This window comes from Poromitra crassiceps, assembly GCF_964638095.1.
Source record: "Poromitra crassiceps genome assembly, chromosome: 18".
In the NCBI taxonomy this organism is placed as follows: Eukaryota; Metazoa; Chordata; class Actinopteri; order Beryciformes; family Melamphaidae; genus Poromitra; species Poromitra crassiceps.
Genome location: NC_139636.1, coordinates 11,246,227 through 11,265,562, shown reverse-complemented (window position 1 = coordinate 11,265,562; position 19,336 = coordinate 11,246,227). Strand labels below are relative to the sequence as shown.

General features: G+C 44.6%; 1 protein-coding gene across 1 annotated transcript in view; it reads right to left on the bottom strand.

The window, feature by feature from the left end:
* Positions 1-9,993, bottom strand: part of tfr2 (transferrin receptor 2) — a gene marked incomplete at both ends in the record, with an annotated part of 19,050 nt that extends 9,057 nt beyond the window's left edge. The window contains 9 exons of the mRNA XM_083654691.1: positions 283-458; positions 1,523-1,662; positions 2,822-3,064; positions 3,868-3,976; positions 4,836-4,976; positions 6,422-6,605; positions 7,241-7,454; positions 8,739-8,768; positions 9,988-9,993. Of these exons, the coding sequence (XP_083510817.1) occupies positions 283-458; positions 1,523-1,662; positions 2,822-3,064; positions 3,868-3,976; positions 4,836-4,976; positions 6,422-6,605; positions 7,241-7,454; positions 8,739-8,768; positions 9,988-9,993 (1,243 nt within the window). The remainder of the gene's footprint in view (positions 1-282; positions 459-1,522; positions 1,663-2,821; positions 3,065-3,867; positions 3,977-4,835; positions 4,977-6,421; positions 6,606-7,240; positions 7,455-8,738; positions 8,769-9,987) is intronic.
* Between the last annotated feature and the right edge of the window lie 9,343 nt (positions 9,994-19,336).

Below are 19,336 nucleotides of genomic sequence, written 5' to 3'. Positions count from 1 at the left end.
AGGATGAAGTAATGGAAATATTATGAATATATGATATAGTGGTCTGAAAATTATATAAAATTATATGATACTGGTTTACACAGTAATATCAGTGAACTGGTGACATGGCATTATCTCTGTCTGTCTGTCTGTCTGTCTGTCTGTCTTGTCTGTCTGTCTGTCTTGTCTGTCTCTCTGTCTGTCTGTCTGTCTGTCTGTCTGTCTGTCTGTCTGTCTGTCTGTCTGTCTGTCTGTCTGTCTGTCTGTCTGTCTGTCTGTCTCTCTGTCTGTCTCTCTCTCTACCTGGCTCGACCCGGCCCTCCAGAGAGGAGAAGATGTTGTTGAGCAGGACGGGCGTCATGACATTGTGGACGGCCATCTTGACTCTGCGTCCGGAGCTGAAGTCTGGACCCACAACACAACGCACATACGGCAAGCGACCGCGCCAAGATGGAGGACAGGAAGGACCAGATAACTGGCTGAGGGAGAGAAAGGAAGAGGGAGGGAGAGACAGAGAGTAAGGGCATTTCCACACTAGGAACGGATGCTTTCGTTCCGTGCCTCTCCTCTCCCCCGCCGGCCCTTTCACATTAGAAATGTTGTTCCGTTCCCGGGCATGCTTACGTATCCACACACTCCCGTACAACAGGTGGCGATATGCACCTAGTTGACTTGCGATCTGCCAATAAAGAAGAGGCTACATTTCAACATTTGCCAAGTATCTGTGATCTACTCATAGAAGAGGTAAATATGAGTTTGCGTATTGTTTTCTATACTGTGATGAACTTAAAATGTATAGTGTAAAAGCGAGCTGTGTTGCTAATAGTGAGTAGCCGTTAGTATTAGCTTTTGCTTTCATTACGAATTAGATATCAACTTATCAACGTTAATGATGATAGGTTAAGCAGCAAGTCCGTATACTTGCCTGACTACTGATGGAAACCACCCTAAGAAATACAGTACCTTTAACTGACTGGTAGAGTGCTAAATACAGTACCTTGCTATCTGGTAAAGCAGTAAACTAGCTAAATTAACCTTGCGTCACCAGGCTCTTCTCGGTGAGAAAGAGCCTGGCTTCCGTTCACAATTGATTTTGTCACCCTACCTGGTTCCGGCCTAGAGCCCGCCCTAGACCGGAAGGGCAGCGTTTCTAGCTCGTCAACTTTTACGTTAACTTGACAATTTGACACAAGTATCAGAACGGCAAACAACAAAACAAAAGATGGACGTACCGAATGAAGTTTTTGAAGAAGTTCTTTTAGAAACATTGCGGATTCACAATCTCACATCCTTTAAGCCAATACAGAAGCTTTGCATCAGACAATTAATCGAGGAAAGAGACGTCAAGCTAACGGCAACAAAGACATTTTTTGGCGCACTGCCTTCCGGTGTTAATTCTGGTTCCGGGGTTTACGCCCCCATGACAAAAAGCGGGGTGAAAGGTGCCCAGACTAAGCTAAATGGTAGAGAGGTAAACTAGCTGACGGGTTTACTAGTGCGCTCACGGTCACCTGACTGGTCAGTGCGGAGGGGCGGGGCTTACCTGAGCAGCTTGGCAGCTACGGTGGCGCTGATTGGCTGGGCTGGGATGAGTGGTAAGCCGGAGGACTGGATGGGTGGGAACTGGGTGTGGTTTAAGGAAGGAAACCCAGGAGTGAAAGGATCACCTGACCCCAGGTGCACCTGGGATTGTTAGGACACACAAGGAAATGCTCTCTGATTGGTTGGTACTGAGGAACAGGATGTTAGACATGGAACACACTCCGAAAACATGGCTAAAAGATAATCAGGTGTGTGAACACAACCTTTTCCCCCATCACGGGGGAAAAGCTCCGTTCATTTCCACACACCAGCGTCATTTTCCTTGAATTAAACATAGCTAAAAGCTGTTGTGTGGTGGGCTGCACAGATAACAAATGTAAGAAATCGCCAGTTAAAGTTTTTTTGTACTCCTGAGCAAAACAAGGAAGCCATTGAGAATTGGCGAGAAGAAAAATGTGGATCTAGCTGTCAAAGAAGTAAGTTGGAGTGTTCATCTTCCGTATATACAATCTTTTTGTGCAACACGCAACCATGCACGTGACATAGGAGAACGCCAGGATTGGAGGGGGGGTTTCTGTTTTCCCCCGTCTTGGGCGTGGCTTCTGAATGATGACGCGTTACGCAGTGTCTCTATTAGCACTTGTCTGCCTGCCTGCATGCAAGGGCATCGTTTTGGTATGGCAATGGCTCCTAGCCAAATTTGAGAGAGAAAGAGAGGGATGGGAGAGGGAAAAACTGAGAGACAGAGAGAGGGAGGAAGGGAGGGAGGGAGGGAGGGATGCTGGCAGATGTGTTCCTAGTTAACCAGCAGATGGCATTAATGAGTGAGTTTTTTTCTGCCACTGTGATGGTAAAAACCTGTCCATAGCATTAAGGACATAATATACAGTAAGCTGTGAGTTTGACAGTGACACATAGGTCATACGTACCCTGTAACAACAGAATAGGTACGCGGTACTTACAAAAATAGCTACAGTATAATAACAGAATAGGTACCCAGTTACAAGAATAGGTACAGTATAAAGTTATTTATAAGTCCCCCTTTATTACCCCCTTATTCCATAAATTCAGATTTTGTTACCCTGTACAGTAAATTAGCTACCCAGCTAAATCTGGCACATTTGCAGTAATGTTGATTGATGTGCATTCCCCCTGTACAACTAAATTAATCAACTAAACAACAGAGAGAGAGAGAGAGAGAGAGAGAGAGAAAGAGAGAGAGAGAGAGTGAGTGTGTGTGTGTGTGTGTGTGTGTGTGTGTGTGTGTGTGTGTGTGTGTGTGTGTGTGTGTGTGTCTTACGTGTTCGGACACGGCCGTGTGTGTGTTGAGTCCGAGGCGGCGGGGGTCCTGTGGAAGGTCGGCGGGGTCAGGGTAGATCAAAGCTCCGCCTCCTCCGTTCTTCTCAGCCAACCAGATCTTCTCAGCAAAACTAACCCCGCCCCCGACACGCATCACCACCACAGAGCCAGCCACTGACACGCCCGCGCTCTTCAGCCAATTAAAATCCTCGGGCCGGCCGTAGTTGGCGTAAACCACGCCCCCCTAGAGAGAGACAGCGGGAGAAGGTCAATGTACAACTTGTTAAGGGCAGGCATACCCGCCAACACTCACGATTTAGGCCGGAGTCTCCCGATTTTTAACCCTTTCTCCCGCTGTGCTCCCGCTTGGTAATTTCTCCCGCTAATCTCCCGATTTGTAGGATATGTGTCGTGGTACCTGGCAACCCAACCCAGCCAGAGGCAGTGACGAGTGACGCGCGACGGTGCTCACTCAAGCAGCTCTTGGGTGAGGCGCTCTGCCATATGTACTGTATACAGTCAAAGGGCTCCATTATTTTGCTGTGAGTTATGAATTTAAGACTAATTTAAAAGTGATTTACTTTACATCCTTGTATTTCTATTAATTTGTGGTATATCGTTATATGGGAGGGGGGGGGGGCAGGACGTCGAGGGTAGGCCATTCGGCGATACCCAGGAAAATGGTTACCATGGTGATGTATACTGTCTGAAAAGTGTAAGAAAATTCAATATAAATGTTGAGGTTTGGGCGGTATCCAATTTTTTATACTTTCAAACCTTCCCCGTGGTAGGCTATATGCGCTATTACCCTCTGATTACAAATCACACAAAAAAAACACATTGTAGGGAAGGGGTTCCCAACCTTGGGGTCGTGACCCCAAGTGGGTTTGCCTGGAATTCAAATTTACCCATTTGAGTTCCAGGTCATCACAGAGTTTGAGCACAAGCAGAGCAAGTCTAAGGGCAAGATTTTTGAGTGTGAGGGCGGGGTTTGAGGGAAAAGCTTCCAAAATTTTAACATCAAATCAATAATAGTCTGCGTGGTACCGTTGTGCTTCCTGTAGCGCTGTATGGACAGAAGTCCAGCGGGTTGAGAGTAATCTGTTCTGAGATCAGACCAGCAGAATCCACCAGCCACAGGGAGTTCCTCTGGAACCTGCACGCACACACACACACACGCGCACACACGCACACACACACACACACACACACACACACACACACACACACACACACACACACACACACACACACACACATACCGGTATGCACGGACCCCCCCCCCCGCCCCACGCACACACAAACACACAAATATTACATAGTATCGATTCCAGCAGTGATTTTTCTTAATGAAAAATCAAACATACTACTGATTTTCCTCTACTTATCATTGGTGGGTATCTGTTGCTTCAACAAGCTAAAAGTGTTCTGATATGCTAATGACTAGAGCAGGGGTAATCTGCTGTGTTCTGATAGGCTGATGACTAGAGCAGGGGTAATCTGCTGTGTTGTGATAGGCTGATGACTAGAGCAGGGGTAATCTGCTGTGTTCTGATAGGCTGATGACTAGAGCAGGTGTAATCTGCTGTGTTCTGATAGGCTGATGACTAGAGCAGGGGTAATCTGCTGTGTTCTGATAGGCTGATGACTAGAGCAGGGGTAATCTGCTGTGTTCTGATAGGCTGATGACTAGAGCAGGGGTAATCTGCTGTGTTCTGATAGGCTGATGACTAGAGCAGGGGTAATCTGCTGTGTTGTGATAGGCTGATGACTAGACCAGGGGTAATCTGCTGTGTTCTGATAGGCTGATGACTAGAGCAGGTGTAATCTGCTGTGTAAGTGCAAAGTTTTGAATGAGTTTTATCATGGAGAAGCATGCGTCTGTCCATCTTTTTTTTTACTTTTCGTGCCTCTTGAATGTATTGCCATCCCCCCCGTAGTATCGAAAATGGTATCGGATATTGATAACGGTATCGGTATCAAAGTTAGAAATTCCAGTATCGTGACAACCCTACCTATGGGGGAACTGTAGTGTGGCGTACAGAGAGTGGGTCCAGGTGTGGTCCATCTGCAGCTGCCTGAAGCGATGGAGGATCTCTGAAGCCAGAGACGTTCCCTCAGCAGAACCTGGAGGGTGAGGAGCACTGCTCACATGCCTACACACACACACACACACACACACACACACACACACACACACACACACACACAACCAGCGACGAGCAGCGCACATTTAGTTTTGTCTGTGCGCTCTGCAGACTGCAGCTGTGTGGCAGAGAGACTATGTGCATGATGATGCTGTATTATCCTTTCGACCGCGAGGGATGTACTGTATTACTGAACGGGCCTACGGGGCCCAGACCTACATGGGCCCAGGGGCCCCAAAAGCTCAGGTGGCCCATGTCAGAGCCTCTTCGCAGGGCCACCGCGTGTCTTGCCCTGGCCTGGGACCAAATGATCACTTAAAAGGCCCCCCTCCCTTTATTTTGGACAAAATGTTCCATACGTTTATGGACAATTAGAGGGTTACTGCTTTTGGCTTTAATTGAGTGTATCTGTGCTGTAAATCCTGTTATTGAGATACAGGTGAATTTATTTATTGTTATTCTGGCCTTAATTGCGGGTATGTGCGCTATGATGGGGGCCTTTTATGCATCCTGGCCCAGGGGCCCAAGATGTCATAATCCGCCTAGGTCCGCGACCATGACGCACTGATAAAAACAACTCAACTATTTGCACACTGCAAGTGCACAACATGTCAGCCTGAATGTGAGAGAGAGAGGGATCTTATTGATGGTGAGATCTTTCATGTCGATCAAGAACTAAAGCACAATGGTAATCCATTTATTTCAGATAATCACACTACTAACAAACATGTGAAGTTGTCTTTGGTTGCAACGTCCAAGCGCACTTGATAAATAAAGTGTTCACTCAATGTCCACTCGCGTGTAGTACAGTAGGACAAGACATCCTATGTGTGTGCACGTGATTCATGCACATGCATGTTCATGTGACAGACCTGTGCATGGGTTTGGGAGGGGAGAAGGAGGTATAGGGAGGGGTTGACTGAAGTTACATTTTTGTTAAAGCCCCTGGAAACCCAAATCCACAAGAACCTTCTAACTATGTAATTTGGGGTCTTATGTCCATAATAGTAAGCATCTAAAAGTATTAGACATTCGTTTCAATCCAAATCTTAAATATTGCCATTTCAGTTTTTGTACTGTTCTTGATGTTGGGTTTGAAGCGGACCTGCTTATGCTCCAGACTTATTACACAATAAGTTCTGTGAACCAATAATAAAAAAAAATGCATCAGAATGTATCAGGTCATGCAGCAGTAAGGGGGGGAGCACTTCAGCAGACACCTCCACAGTTTCAGAGCAGAGAATACTGGTTTGAAACTTTACTTTACTGGTAAATACTTGGCAACATTTTTAATCGTTCAAATTTGGCTGGGTCAGGAACCGAAAAGCTTTGAACGATACCCAGTCCTACTGCAGTCAGATTTGGTTTTGTGTGTGAACTGTGTGTGTGTGTGTGTGTGTGTGTGTGTGTGTGTGTGTGTGTGTGTGTGTGTGTGTGTGTGTGTGTGTGTGTACCTGACAGTAGATTCGATGTCCTCCTCTTGCAGCAGTGTCCTCATGCGGCCCCTCAGCTCCCCCAGGTGAAGCCCTGCCCCTAACTCTGCAGGACGGCTGGCTCCGCCCCCTTCCTCTTCCTCTGGGCTCTCTGCCGGGCTGCAGAGGCCCCGCCCACCAAACACGGCATAGCCCAATAGAAAGGCTGGAAGGACACAAGCCATGCCCAAAGGAACACGCCAACATTTTGGGAGATTCACCTATTTGCCATCTTCCCGATAAGATGAGAAGATAGATGTCCTTCTCTTCTCTGTGCGTGTAGTAGAAAAATAGCAAGCGCTAGTTAGCTTAGCACAGTGACTGATACTGGCTAGCTTAACATGAGTAAAAATGTAAAGTAAAAAAGAGTAACGTAAGAAAAAAACAGAAAACAAACAAACAAAATGCTTCCATACTGGTCACTTGGCATAATCCACGTCTCCACAAGCCCTGAGATGCCATGTTGACTTGAAAATACGTTATTTACACCCTGTTTTTAGCTGAAATCTGCATGGTAGCCAGGTGCTGCTGGAAGTAGTGCACTTCCACTAAGACCATTGACTACCATTCATTAAAGCTAACCAGTGCTCGCTATGTTTCTACTCCACACACACAGAGAAGAGAAGGGCATGTATCTTCTTGTCTTACTATTGGGAAGATGGCACACTTGATATGCAAGAATACAGTGTGTGTGTGTGTGTGTGTGTGTGTGTGTGCGTGTGCATGTGCATGTGCGTGTGCGTGTGTGTGTGTGTGTGTGTGTGTGTGTGTGTGTGTGCGTGTGTGTGTGTGTGTGTGTACCGGTGGTAAAGATGATGGTAGCAGACAGACAGAGGTAAGCGGCTGCTCTCCGGTAACCACGGCGATAATGCAGCACCAATGTTGTGATGTCGCTGTTAGGCCCCACCTCCAGGTCATTCTCCGCCTCCGAATGGGCAAACCTCATCTCAACTCTTTGGTCTCCGTCCCCTTCATTGTCCTCGGCCACCGACTGGTGGAGAGACACAGAGGGAGACTGGAGACAAAGAGAGAGAGAGACAGAGAGAAAGAGATAGAGACCCTCATTCATCAGGAAAAGATGAACCGAAGACTCTCTTCCATGTCCAAAGACCCTTCTATGTCAATGACCAAGAATTTTCACACACCTACTCTATCACTCTTTCCCTGTCTACCTCTCTGTCGCTCTCTCCCCGTCTGCCTCGCTGTCACTATCACTCTCTCCCTATCTGCCTCTGTCGCTCTATCACTCTCTCTAACCTGTCCAACTATCTGTCGCTCTATCACTCTATCTAACATGTCTGCCTCTCTGTCGCTCTATCACTCTCTCTAACCTGTCTGCCTCTGTCACTCTATCACTCTCTCCCTGTCTGCCTCTGTCGCTCTATAACTCTCTCTAACCTGTCTGCCTCTGTCACTCTATCACTCTCTCTCTCTGTCTGCCTCTGTCACTCTATCACTCTCTCCCTGTCTGCCTCTGTCACTCTATCACTCTCTCCCTGTCTGCCTCTGTCGCTCTATCACTCTCTCTCCCTGTCTGCCTCTGTCGCTCTATCACTCTCTCTAACCTGTCTGCCTCTGTCACTCTATCACTCTCTCTCTGTCTGCCTCTGTCACTCTATCACTCTCTCCCTGTCTGCCTCTGTCACTCTATCACTCTCTCCCTGTCTGCCTCTGTCACTCTATCACTCTCTCCCTGTCTGCCTCTGTCGCTCTATCACTCTCTCTAACCTGTCCAACTATCTGTTGCTCTATCACTCTATCTAACATGTCTGCCTCTCTGTCGCTCTATCACTCTCTCTAACCTGTCTGCCTCTGTTGCTCTATCAATCTCTCTAACCTGTCCAACTATCTGTTGCTCTATCACTCTATCTAACATGTCTGCCCCTCTGTCACTCTATCACTCTCTCTAACCTGTCTGCCCCTCTGTCGCTCTATCACTCTCTCTAACATGTCTGCCCCTCTGTCGCTCTATCACTCTCTCTAACCTGTCTGCCTCTCTGTCACTCTATCACTCTCTCTAACCTGTCTGCCTCTGTCACTCTATCACTCTCTCTAACATGTCTGCCCCTCTGTCACTCTATCACTCTCTCTCTGTCTGCCTCTGTGTCACTCTATCACTCTCTCTCTGTCTGCCTCTGTGTCACTCTATCACTCTCTCTAACCTGTCTGCCTCTCTGTCACTCTATCACTCTCTCCCTGTCTGCCTCTGTCACTCTATCACTCTCTCTCTGTCTGCCTCTGTGTCACTCTATCACTCTCTCTCTGTCTGCCTCTGTGTCACTCTATCACTCTCTATCACCTGTCTCAGCAGGATCCTGATGGAGTCCATCTGTGGAGAGGAGGGGAGAGGAGTAAGGCACTCAGTAAGTCAGCCTGTGATTAGTTGTTTCGTTTTTAGTCGACCTGCATCTGTGATTGGTTGGTTCAGTGGGTCAGCGTGTGTTTTCTGTTTGATCTGGTTAACTATATTAACAGCTAGGTAAACACACACACACACACACACACACACACACACACACACACACACACACACACACACACAGCGCCTTGGAAATCTTCATGTTAACATGTCAGAAACTCACAGCTCAACACAGACAAATGTGTGTGTGTGTGTGTGTGTGTGTGTGTGTGTGTGTGTGTGTGTGTGTGTGTGTGTGTGTGTGTGTGTGTGTGTGTGTGTGTGTGTGTGTGTGTGTGTGTGGTAATCGCAGCACAGCCCATGTACGGTACAGTCAACATTAGCTCACATACCTTGAATTTAAACACACACACAAGAATATGGGACATAACAGCTAGTTGTGTGCGTGTGTGTTTTCTATGTGTGTGCTTTAGTTCTACTCACCTCCTGTTCTGTTCTCTCTCTGTCCATTCATCTGTGTATAGCAGTATGTGTGTATTGCTGTGTGTGTGTATTGCTGTGTGTGTGTGTGTGTGTGTGTGTGTGTGTGTGTGTGTGTGTGTGTGTGTGTGTGTGTGTTAACTTTCGAAAGCCCCCCAGGTCTTCATAGGAGGAGCAGAGTGACTGAGTGACAGCTGTGTTACCATGGCAACAGGTGGCTTTAAAGGAACAGCCAAAGAAAGTTCAGGTGAGAAGAAAATGATTTAATAACAAACTTTTAAAACTGATTTTATTATTTTAATAATAAACGTGACTGCTCTATAGACCAGTCACGTGCCATCTTTTGCCCCGGCAGTTTCACATTCATTTTCTCCATAGACATTTCAAAAAATCCTTATATAACGAGTTTTAAGGCTGGACCCAAGCCAACCCGTGACCTACTGAATCCTGAGTGACCATAAAACATTTAACTTGGAGCCAAAACAAAAAATAACAAGAGGAGAAAAATCTAATTTTGGAATTCTGGTTAATTTGTGCAATTAATTTACACTAGAACGCCCACAGCGGTCATTTTGACCTTTTTTTAAATGTATATTATGTGCAATAACTTTGTTTGTTCTCAACACAATAAAAGTATTAATCTCTCAATTGGGTATTTATCATGCAGGATTATCGAGTTTGGAATCTAGAGGTCAAAATGATTACTTACGGGCATTCTAGTAGATATGGAACTCTTAAGAACAACTTTTGGAATGACTTTGAGTTTGGTGCGTTGTTTGAAAGTGAGTTTGGAGGAGACCACGGACTTCAGTGCCCACGGCTTTAAAGTGGAAAAGCAGTATATTTTTTTAAATTCATAATTAAATTATAATGAAAACATTTCTCCTCATCATTTTCACATAAATGATTAGTTCTGCTGATGGACCCTCATGTATTTCTCATGTCTTCTTCCACCTCTTCTACTTCTTCTTCGTCTTGCTCCTCTAAATGGCTGGCCCTGACTCACTGCGTGCATGCAGTGGTAATCCTTTAATTGAGTTTGACACGCTTCAAAGCAAATTCAAAAATGTGATTGACTGTGCTTGAACCTTCAACGACAGAGGTAAGCTTGGCATGCAAAACTTGTTTATGTAAAGGTGAATGCCACCCATTTTACCAACTCAACTAGCTATGTTCTTCATTTGGCACTTCAATATTTGTTTCCTAAAGCTATAAACTGGGGAAATGACCCTTGAATTTCTGACGTCGCACTGAGATGCAAAATCTGCCCATCTGCTCCATAGTCGGTGAGTGAGGCACCAACTTTGTTGATGCAGCATGTTTTGTGTTCATGTTCTTCAGTTCTTGCACCCAAATGACATTGAAATTCTGGTCCCTACCCGAGGGAAACAACATGGCCGCCCTCCAGGTAACTTGGGTGTAAAAAGTGACCTTCACTAAGACTTGACATAACCTGTGATTGACTTGACTTGCCCATGAAGAAATGACTTGGGACTTGCTTGAGACTTGGAGCAAATGACTTGAGACTGGAATCAAGCAAAGTTGACTTGATCACAACACTGATTTTTGACATTTTGAATTCTGCTCTCATGGTTTCAGTATACATGCTACAGCATGCGCTGGGACGCGTCATCAGTGATGTTGACTGGGGTCGTGGGGTGTTTCGGGTCTGACAACATCATACACCCTCGCCCAGTAGACCCAGCTGAGGCCGATTACGACCCCGACCCGCGTCCCAGAAGCAGCCGCACACGGATCAGCCTTCCTACTCTGTCTGCAACGTTGCCCACGGAAGGGTTGATCACGCCCAATCCGCTGCAATAGAGTTTAGTGCTACACCGCAGTATTGCAAGACCTTCGGTGCATGGAGGTCTAAGGCCCTGTGGGGTGATTCCAGGCCGGGCACCTCCTTCGTCTCACCAGAACCTCCTGTGGAAAAAGGCAATCCTACCATGCCGTACCATGGGCAGGGAGGATGCGTCAAGGAGGCCTGTGCGCTGCACGTCATTCACCTGCGCCGAGCACCTCGCTCTAGCCTGAAGGACCCCAGGCCGCGCCGATGTTTACGCAGATTTTCAGGAGGCTGATCCGTAGCGTTTGTGGATTTCTCCCTCACGAGAGAGCCAGGCTGGGGTGCTAAAACCCATCCCGTACCGGATGCCGTCTCTCAGACCGTCAACTGTCTCTCCAGCTTGTCACCAAACTATACTTGGTTGTCACCTAGTCTATTCCTAAGTGTCACTGGCCAGCGGGAGCCAGGATTGTAGGTTTCAGTATACATGCTACAGCATGCGCTGGGACGCGTCATCAGTGATGTTGACTGGGGTTGTGGGGTCATATACTGCACACCATTGCAGTCAATGGTTAAACATCAGTTTTTCCACTTATCAATCAATCTTTGTAAAAAAAAAAGGCATCTCTATACAAGTACACAAATTCACAGAATGTTGTCTTGATACATGCATTTTTGACGCTAGTTTAAAATGTGCCTTTACTTACTGTTGTCATACAACAGTTGTCTAAGTCATAGTGTGAAGCCTCTGGTTTTCCCACTTCTCAATAGTTCAACTAGATATCAACTTGCTGTTGGTGGCAAAAGGCGTGAGTACACGCCCTGGTGGGATGCAAAATAAGCATGCTTATCCCTACTGTGCTGTGTGGGTTAGAGACACATTATTTCAAGGTTTCATGATATTTTGAGTCCAGAAAGGTCTGCTGATGGACCCTCATGTCTTCTCATTTTGTCTTCCTCCTCTTCTTCGTCTTCTTCTTGCTCCTCAAAACGTGTGGCCCTAACTCACTGCTGTGCATGCAGCGCTAATCCTTCATTTGAATTTGATCCGCTTCAAAGCAAATTCAAAAATGTGACTGACTGTGCTTGAAACTTCAATGAAGGTAGGCTTGGCATGCAAAACTTGATTGATGTAGAGAAGGGCTGTAGTGGCACTCCGTTTCTTAATCCCTTATTCTTCTGTACCACTTGTTGGAGTAGCCTACAAAACAGTATTTGTTTGAACATTTTTGAATGAGAATGGCGAATATCTGTACATTACAGTATTATTACAAATACGGTTACAGTATTATGTCAGACACCATCTCTTTTCTATAACGAACAAAAGACAAACATCAACACCATGTGACGGACAGGGGGACAAAAACAAAACAACAATAACAACGACAACTGAAAAACACACAAAAAACATCAAGTGTAGGATATATGGATTGATCGATACAACAATACTAGTAATAACAGTAATAATAACAGAGAAAATAAGAATAAAGAAAATATTGTTACATAAAGCCCCTAGCCCTCACCCCACCCACCCCAAAAAAACGTGGATCCAACAATATGACAGAGAAACTTAAAAAATAAAGTAGTGTCCAGCATTATTTCGTGTTTTTTTCCAGGTGCAGAATGAGAGGTTGCCAGATGGAGTCAAATAGATCTACTTGATCCTTTCTGATATATCTAATCCTTCATCAGCAAGCTACATTTTCACGTTAGGACTGTCCTTACCCTTCCATAACATCAGTAAACATTTCTTTGCAGACATGAGGCAATAGTTAACAAATCGTCTGTGAGCTAATGAAAGATTATTTAAGTTCTCAGAAATATTAAAAATAATAGTTTGAGAGTCTGGTTCAATTGTTGAGTCAAGAACTTGAGAGATAATATCGAAAACGTTACACCAATATGTTTTAATCTTAGGACATTGTATGTAGCTGTGTGCAAGAGTGGCATTATCATCTTGACACTTATCGCATATAGGAGAAACTGAGGGGAACCATTTATTGAGCTTTTCTTTGGAAAAGTGCAATCTATGTACTATTTTGAATTGCATAAGGCAATGTCTAGAATTTATGGAGCATCCATGAATTTGGCTTAGGCTATCACTCCACTGTTCCTCTACAGTATAATCTGGATATTCAGATCTCTTTCCCAATTCTCCTTAATCCGAGAAGTGTCCGCCCTGTCATCAAATAGAGTTGTGTAAAGGATAGATACAAGGTGAGAAGTATATGGTGAGAAGTTAACAATGGATCTAAGTACAGAATCAGCTAAACTCTCATAATGCTGGAATGTATTTTCGAACATAATGTCTTATCTGATAGTATCTAAATAAGTTTGACTTGGGCAGTTTAAATTTGTCGACTAGTTGTTTAAATGAAGCAATGTATAGGTCTAGTAAAGTCTTGATTCCAACATTTTCCCAAGTTTTAAAAGCCATGCCAAGTTTTAAAAGCCACCCTTTGGAACTCTCTCCCAGCCGAAATCCGCAACGCCCCATCACTGGCTACCTTCAAAACTCTACTCAAAACTCACCTGTTCAACACAGCCTTCGGCAGCTAGTCTCTTTCTGTTCTTTGTTGTTGTCATCTATGTGTGTCATCTATGTGTGTCCGTCATCTTTTTGTGCTCTGTGAAGCGGCCTTGGGTTCCTTGAAAGGCGCTATATAAATCCAAGCTATTATTATTATTATTTTTATTATTATTATTATAGTGGAAGGGGCAAATGAAGGGTTACCATAGATTGGCATCAAGGGCGCTAAAGAGCTCAGGTTGGTGTGTTTGCTCAGCTGTTTCCAGATGTCAATCGATGCGTGTATTATTGCATTCCCCCGATACTTCGATCTGGGAAGTCTGGATGGGGCTAAAAGGATGGCCCCCAGGTTATATGGGTGACAGACTTCTTTTTCTAATAACAGCCATTTAGGGGAGGCAGTGGATAGGTGAAAGTAGAACATCAGCACTCGGACATTAGCTGCCCAGTAGTATCGGATGAAATCAGGAAGGGCTAAGCCGCCTTCGCTTTTGGGCTTACATAAATGATTTTTTCTTATTCTGTGAGATTTGTTATTCCAGAGAAATGGGATGACAGTTGAGTCTAATTTTTTGAAAAAGGCTTTGGTTAAATAAACGGTGAGATTTTGAAATAAATAGAGCAGCTGAGGTAAGCAGATCATTTTAATGGCATTAACTCTGCCAATAAGGGAGAGAGGCAGAGTCTACAAAACAGTATTTGCAACGCGAACGACGAGACGAGACAACTTTCACATTTAAAATGTTTACTGAAAACTAACGCGAAACCATCTCGTGAGCACGAGATACTTTCTGGTGCGCACAAGATACTTTCTGGTGCCCACAAGATAGTTTTGCGTGCGCACGCGATAGTATCGCGATAGTATTATATAGTATCTGATTGCAATCAGATTGCAGAAATGGTTGTCCTCTCAATCCGCATAAAGTTGGTGTATCCAGATTGAGAGGACACATTGCATTTACACTTGTGTTCAATGTGTACACAATGCATCCCTGACCACCTCCGGAGGTGGTTTGGCCAATCAGATTGCAATCCTTCTTCAATGCGTTTTGGGGGTGTTTGTTTACACCTGGCATTTCAAGTGATAAAACACAATCTGATTGCAATCTGATCACAGAAAACGCATGTTAGCGCCAGGTGTAAAATGGCCTCATTGCTGCTCCATTCATTGTCAATGGATCAGCTGCTGCTGTTACATCCCAGTCCCAGTTACAACCCATCACAAATGCAAGGGTTTTTTCTCTGTGATTTCTATCTAAATTGTCTGCCAGCACTGGTATACCTTTTTCACTCCACATGAGTTTTTATCACTGCTTAAAAGAAAGGAAACATGAGTTAAAAGTGAGTGTTTAAGAACCATCTTCAATAATAGTATAGAATACACAAAGTAAATAGGATTGGCCAGGGCAGTAAAGTAAGACTAGTAAGGATACAAGTAATCAAGTCAAAGTCATGAAGTCAAATCAAGTGTTGACGCACTTCATCTCCATTCGGCGGCACATTTGTGTTGTAAATGGACTCTGCTGGCGTGACGGGCAGAGGCCATACCTGTTGGCTCACCTGCGGGTGGGGGTGGGGGGGGGGCTGAGAAAGTATATCAACACAGGCAAGCAGCTCCAGAGTCCACAGTTAAAGCAAGGCACAGAAGGGCGAGATCATCACTGAAGTAGAGACTGTCATTGGAAATACGATAAATTATAGTAGAATAACAAAACAGCTGATCGGAACAGGAGACAATTGAACAGGATAGTAATAGTGTTAGACATTGTTCAACAACTTTTTTTTTTAATCATGAACTCCCTTGGACCGCTCCTCGTCATCTTCGTCCTCGTCACCCCCGCTGTGTGTGTGCTGGGTTTGAGGAAGACCTTTCATGCCGTTGAGACAAGAAAGACCTGGCAGGAGGCCAGGGACCACTGCAGGAGCCACCACACAGATCTGGCAACAATCAGGTTGGTTTGGCTGTGACACTATTCGCATGACGACTTCACCTCCATAACTTTACAGTGTAGCAATTTGAAGATAGAATGCCACAAAATGATGCAATGATAACTTGTGAGCACAATCGACTTCTGATTAACAGCTTTAAAATCGTCAGACTAATCTCACTGCTATAATAAGGCGACTGGAATAAGGGGTTCCGCCATTTGAAATTTCTAGTCAGACATTTCTAAGATAGATTCATAGATTCACATCCAAAAGAACGTGCCAATTAAAATGTCACATGGTCACATTCATGCGAGTGCATCAGTGCATGATGATCATGAAGCTGTTTTGGTGCCCCTCGGGGCTGCAGGATTCAGGGCTTTTTTTTACACCTGTAGCTTGTTTGCTTGTTCCGATTCAGGGGCTGAATTGATACAATTGTTGTATTTGTGCCTTGGTTCATTTGTGTTCACACAGCCACAAATCAAACAATCCAGATAGCGTTGCCAAACCTGCTGGATTGGCCAGGAGACTCCGGTAATAGCCTCTTGGGATGGAAAAAAATATTTCCTCATGATTTTATAAGATTATAAGAGTGTGTGTGTGCATTGGGTTGGGTAGGCCTACATTGCACCTCCGGTGGGCGCGGACAGAGGCAGACAGAGAGAGAAAGCGGGAGAGAGAGAGAGGGGGCAAGAGATTTATTTATGTATTTATTTATTGATCTATTTATTCATTTATTTATTTATTTATTTATCTGTCATCATCATCATCATCATCATCTCGATAATACAGACCCTTGCGAGACTCGAGAGGATGTGAACGGCATTCAGGAATAAAATATGAATAAATAAATACAATTATATAATAATATGGACATTTCGAGACAATCATCACAACTTGTTTTAATTTGCCATACCAGACCAGTGAGGTAACTTGGGCCAGTCCAACTCCTGATGATTGCAATCATGCAAAAATCCCAAAAAGTTGATCCATGCAAATGCTAGTTTCACGAGAAGGGGTGTTTTACTGTAATGTCGTTTTCTCCACCGGCGGACTGAACAGCGAGCCAGGGGACACCTACTGTAGCAGCTTCAAATACATCGCAACAAATGCGTGTAGTCAGGACAGACATGCTCTTCTTAGTCATTTAGTTCAATAGGGCCCTTCCTTCACATTAGCACCAGTCTCAGCGGTAGGTAGGTCCTTTGTTCAAATTAGGGGCATAACCCTTCTTGGTTGATTAACTGATTGATTACTTGGCTCATTGGTTTTCTCAGGAGCCAGGAGGAGGCTGACCATCTGCACAGTGTGATGAATGGTCGCATCTACTGGTTTGGTCTGCACCGCGACACCAGAGACCCTGCTGTCTGGAGGTGGAGCGAGCGAGACGACCCACAGGTCACCACCTCTGAGTACTCCTGGGCCAACGGTTATCCTCAAGAGAACAGGAATTGCACCTACATGTATCTGAAAAGTAAGCTGTGGTACACCCGGCCGTGCTCCTGGCCATTGTGGACCCTCTGCAATAACAGTGGCACATTTCACCTGATCAAAAAAAGCATGAGCTGGCAGAGCGCTCAGCAGTACTGTGAGGAGCATTACCAAGGCCTGCCCACCATCACTGCAGAAAACATCGAGGAGGTTGTTAACGGTTATTCTTCGGCCTGGATCGGCCTGTTTAGGTATAACACATGTTCATTTTCTTTTACACTGTGTCTGTTTAATTAGACTAGTTTTTACTTATTGTTTTATTGAGTAGGCTGCACAATGATGACAAAAAAGGCTGCTGTGATACTGTGATGATTTCCCTATTATTGGGGAAAGAAATACATTTCTTGACTATTGTATGGTCATAGGATGTTGTGAATCCTGAGTTAATCTAACATGAACTGGTTTAGCCTCAATTCACAGTAGGCCTATCCAGGTGAATTATTTTCATAACAGGTTGCTTTGAACTCAGCTGAATTGTATTGAACTAGAAATGAGTGATGCGCCATCTGCACACCTGTTTTTGGGTGTGACCAACCTCATGCCCAAATTCTGCACTGCACTCTGTTGGGTCCCCAGCAGCGCACCTGCCAAGTTTGAAGTCGATCAGATGAATGTTCCCGAGATAAAGCATTTTTTGTGTTGCCAGTAGGTGGCGCTATGACCATGTGTGTGTCTAAAATTTGCCACCGCTCTCTGTTGGGTTCCCGGCAACACACTCCCCAAGTTTCTTCGGTCGCCAGCCGCGCACCCACCAAGTTTGAAGTCGATCGGATGAACGGTTCCCCGAGATAAACTGCTTTTTGTGCTGCGGTGGTAGGACTATGCGCATGTCCACTCAAGCTATGCTTACTCCTCAAGTTTGCAGGGGATCAGAGTAATGGTATGCGAGTTATGTCCATTTAAAATCTAAAACATTGTCATAGTAGCCATAAAAAGTGTTTTTCAGCAAAGTTTGGAGGCGATCGGAGCAACTGTGCAGATATGGACATATACTGTATATTATAAAATGGCTCTCTCAAATCAAGCAATCTGATTGGTTCACAGCCATTGTATAATTCCAGTAACCGAGTTCAATAACCCATGGCCATGGGTTATTGGTTGCCATGGCAACTCTCTTACTAAGAGAGTAATAATAAGGCTTACCTCAAATGACAACGTAGAAAAAAAAATGGCGGAGACAGCTGTCAGATCCTTGTGAATCGATCTTCGCTTATAACTTTACTAATACTTCGCAGAAAATGATGTTTTGTACAAGAATAGATGCGGGCTAATGTCTTCTTTGCAAAAGAAAGGCTGTTAACTCCGCATTTAACCCCGCATTTAACCCCGTAACGTTAGTTGGTGTCGGGCAAGCCCTGAGAATGCAACGCTGCGCTCGAGCTGCCTGGGTTTCCAGAAAGCTCTCAGCCAAGCGCCAGGATTGGCCAATGTCAACTTCAGTCTCCAGAACGATCCAATCAAATCACCCGCACGTCTATCTTCTTGCTAGAGGTCCCGCCTTACAGTAGTGTTTCAACTGACTCTCGAATACCATGCCAGTCGGACTTATAGTGTTATTATTATTATATTATTATACTTGGAACCCTTTTATAAAAGCAATATAGCACTCGAGCAGCGTGTGTTGTGGAATATATCCCCCTGCTCAGTTGTTATCCCACTCGGCCTGCGGCCTCGTGGGATAACAACTGATCAGGGGGATATATTCACCACAACACACTTGCTCTCGTGATATATTGCTTAAGTATACAGTATACAGTATAGTATATAGCCTTTACAAAAAAAATGTAAATACAGTAACAAAAGCCCCACTGCAGTAGCCTACTGCAGCAGTAGTTAGTGTGAGATTAAACATCTGTAGGCTATAGGCTTATTCACCATATTACAGATGTAAGTGGCAAAGACATAATGTAGCACACTCTTCTTTTGCTTCTTGTAGGATGCAATGTTTTTTGTCTGTGTTTCACTCACTGTTGTTTCACTCACAACTCACTATGTTCCCCCTCAAAAATCGAGAGAAAGAGAGAGAGAGAGAGAGAGAGAGAGAGCGAGAGAGCGAGCCTGGTTTATTTTATTCCCAAAACATTGAAAAAGAGCCTTATTGGTACACGGCATGCTCCACCATTTGAACGACCAAGGCATCCCACAGTTATAAATGTTACACAGTATTTGATCAGATGAAAATATGGGAAAATGTATCAATTATAGCCTATTTCGAACTTTTAAAGCAATGTTTAAACAATGACAAATCACCTAAATAATGTCACATTACACAGTGACAAAAGCCCAATTGATCATTACCTTCAATATCCAAAATAG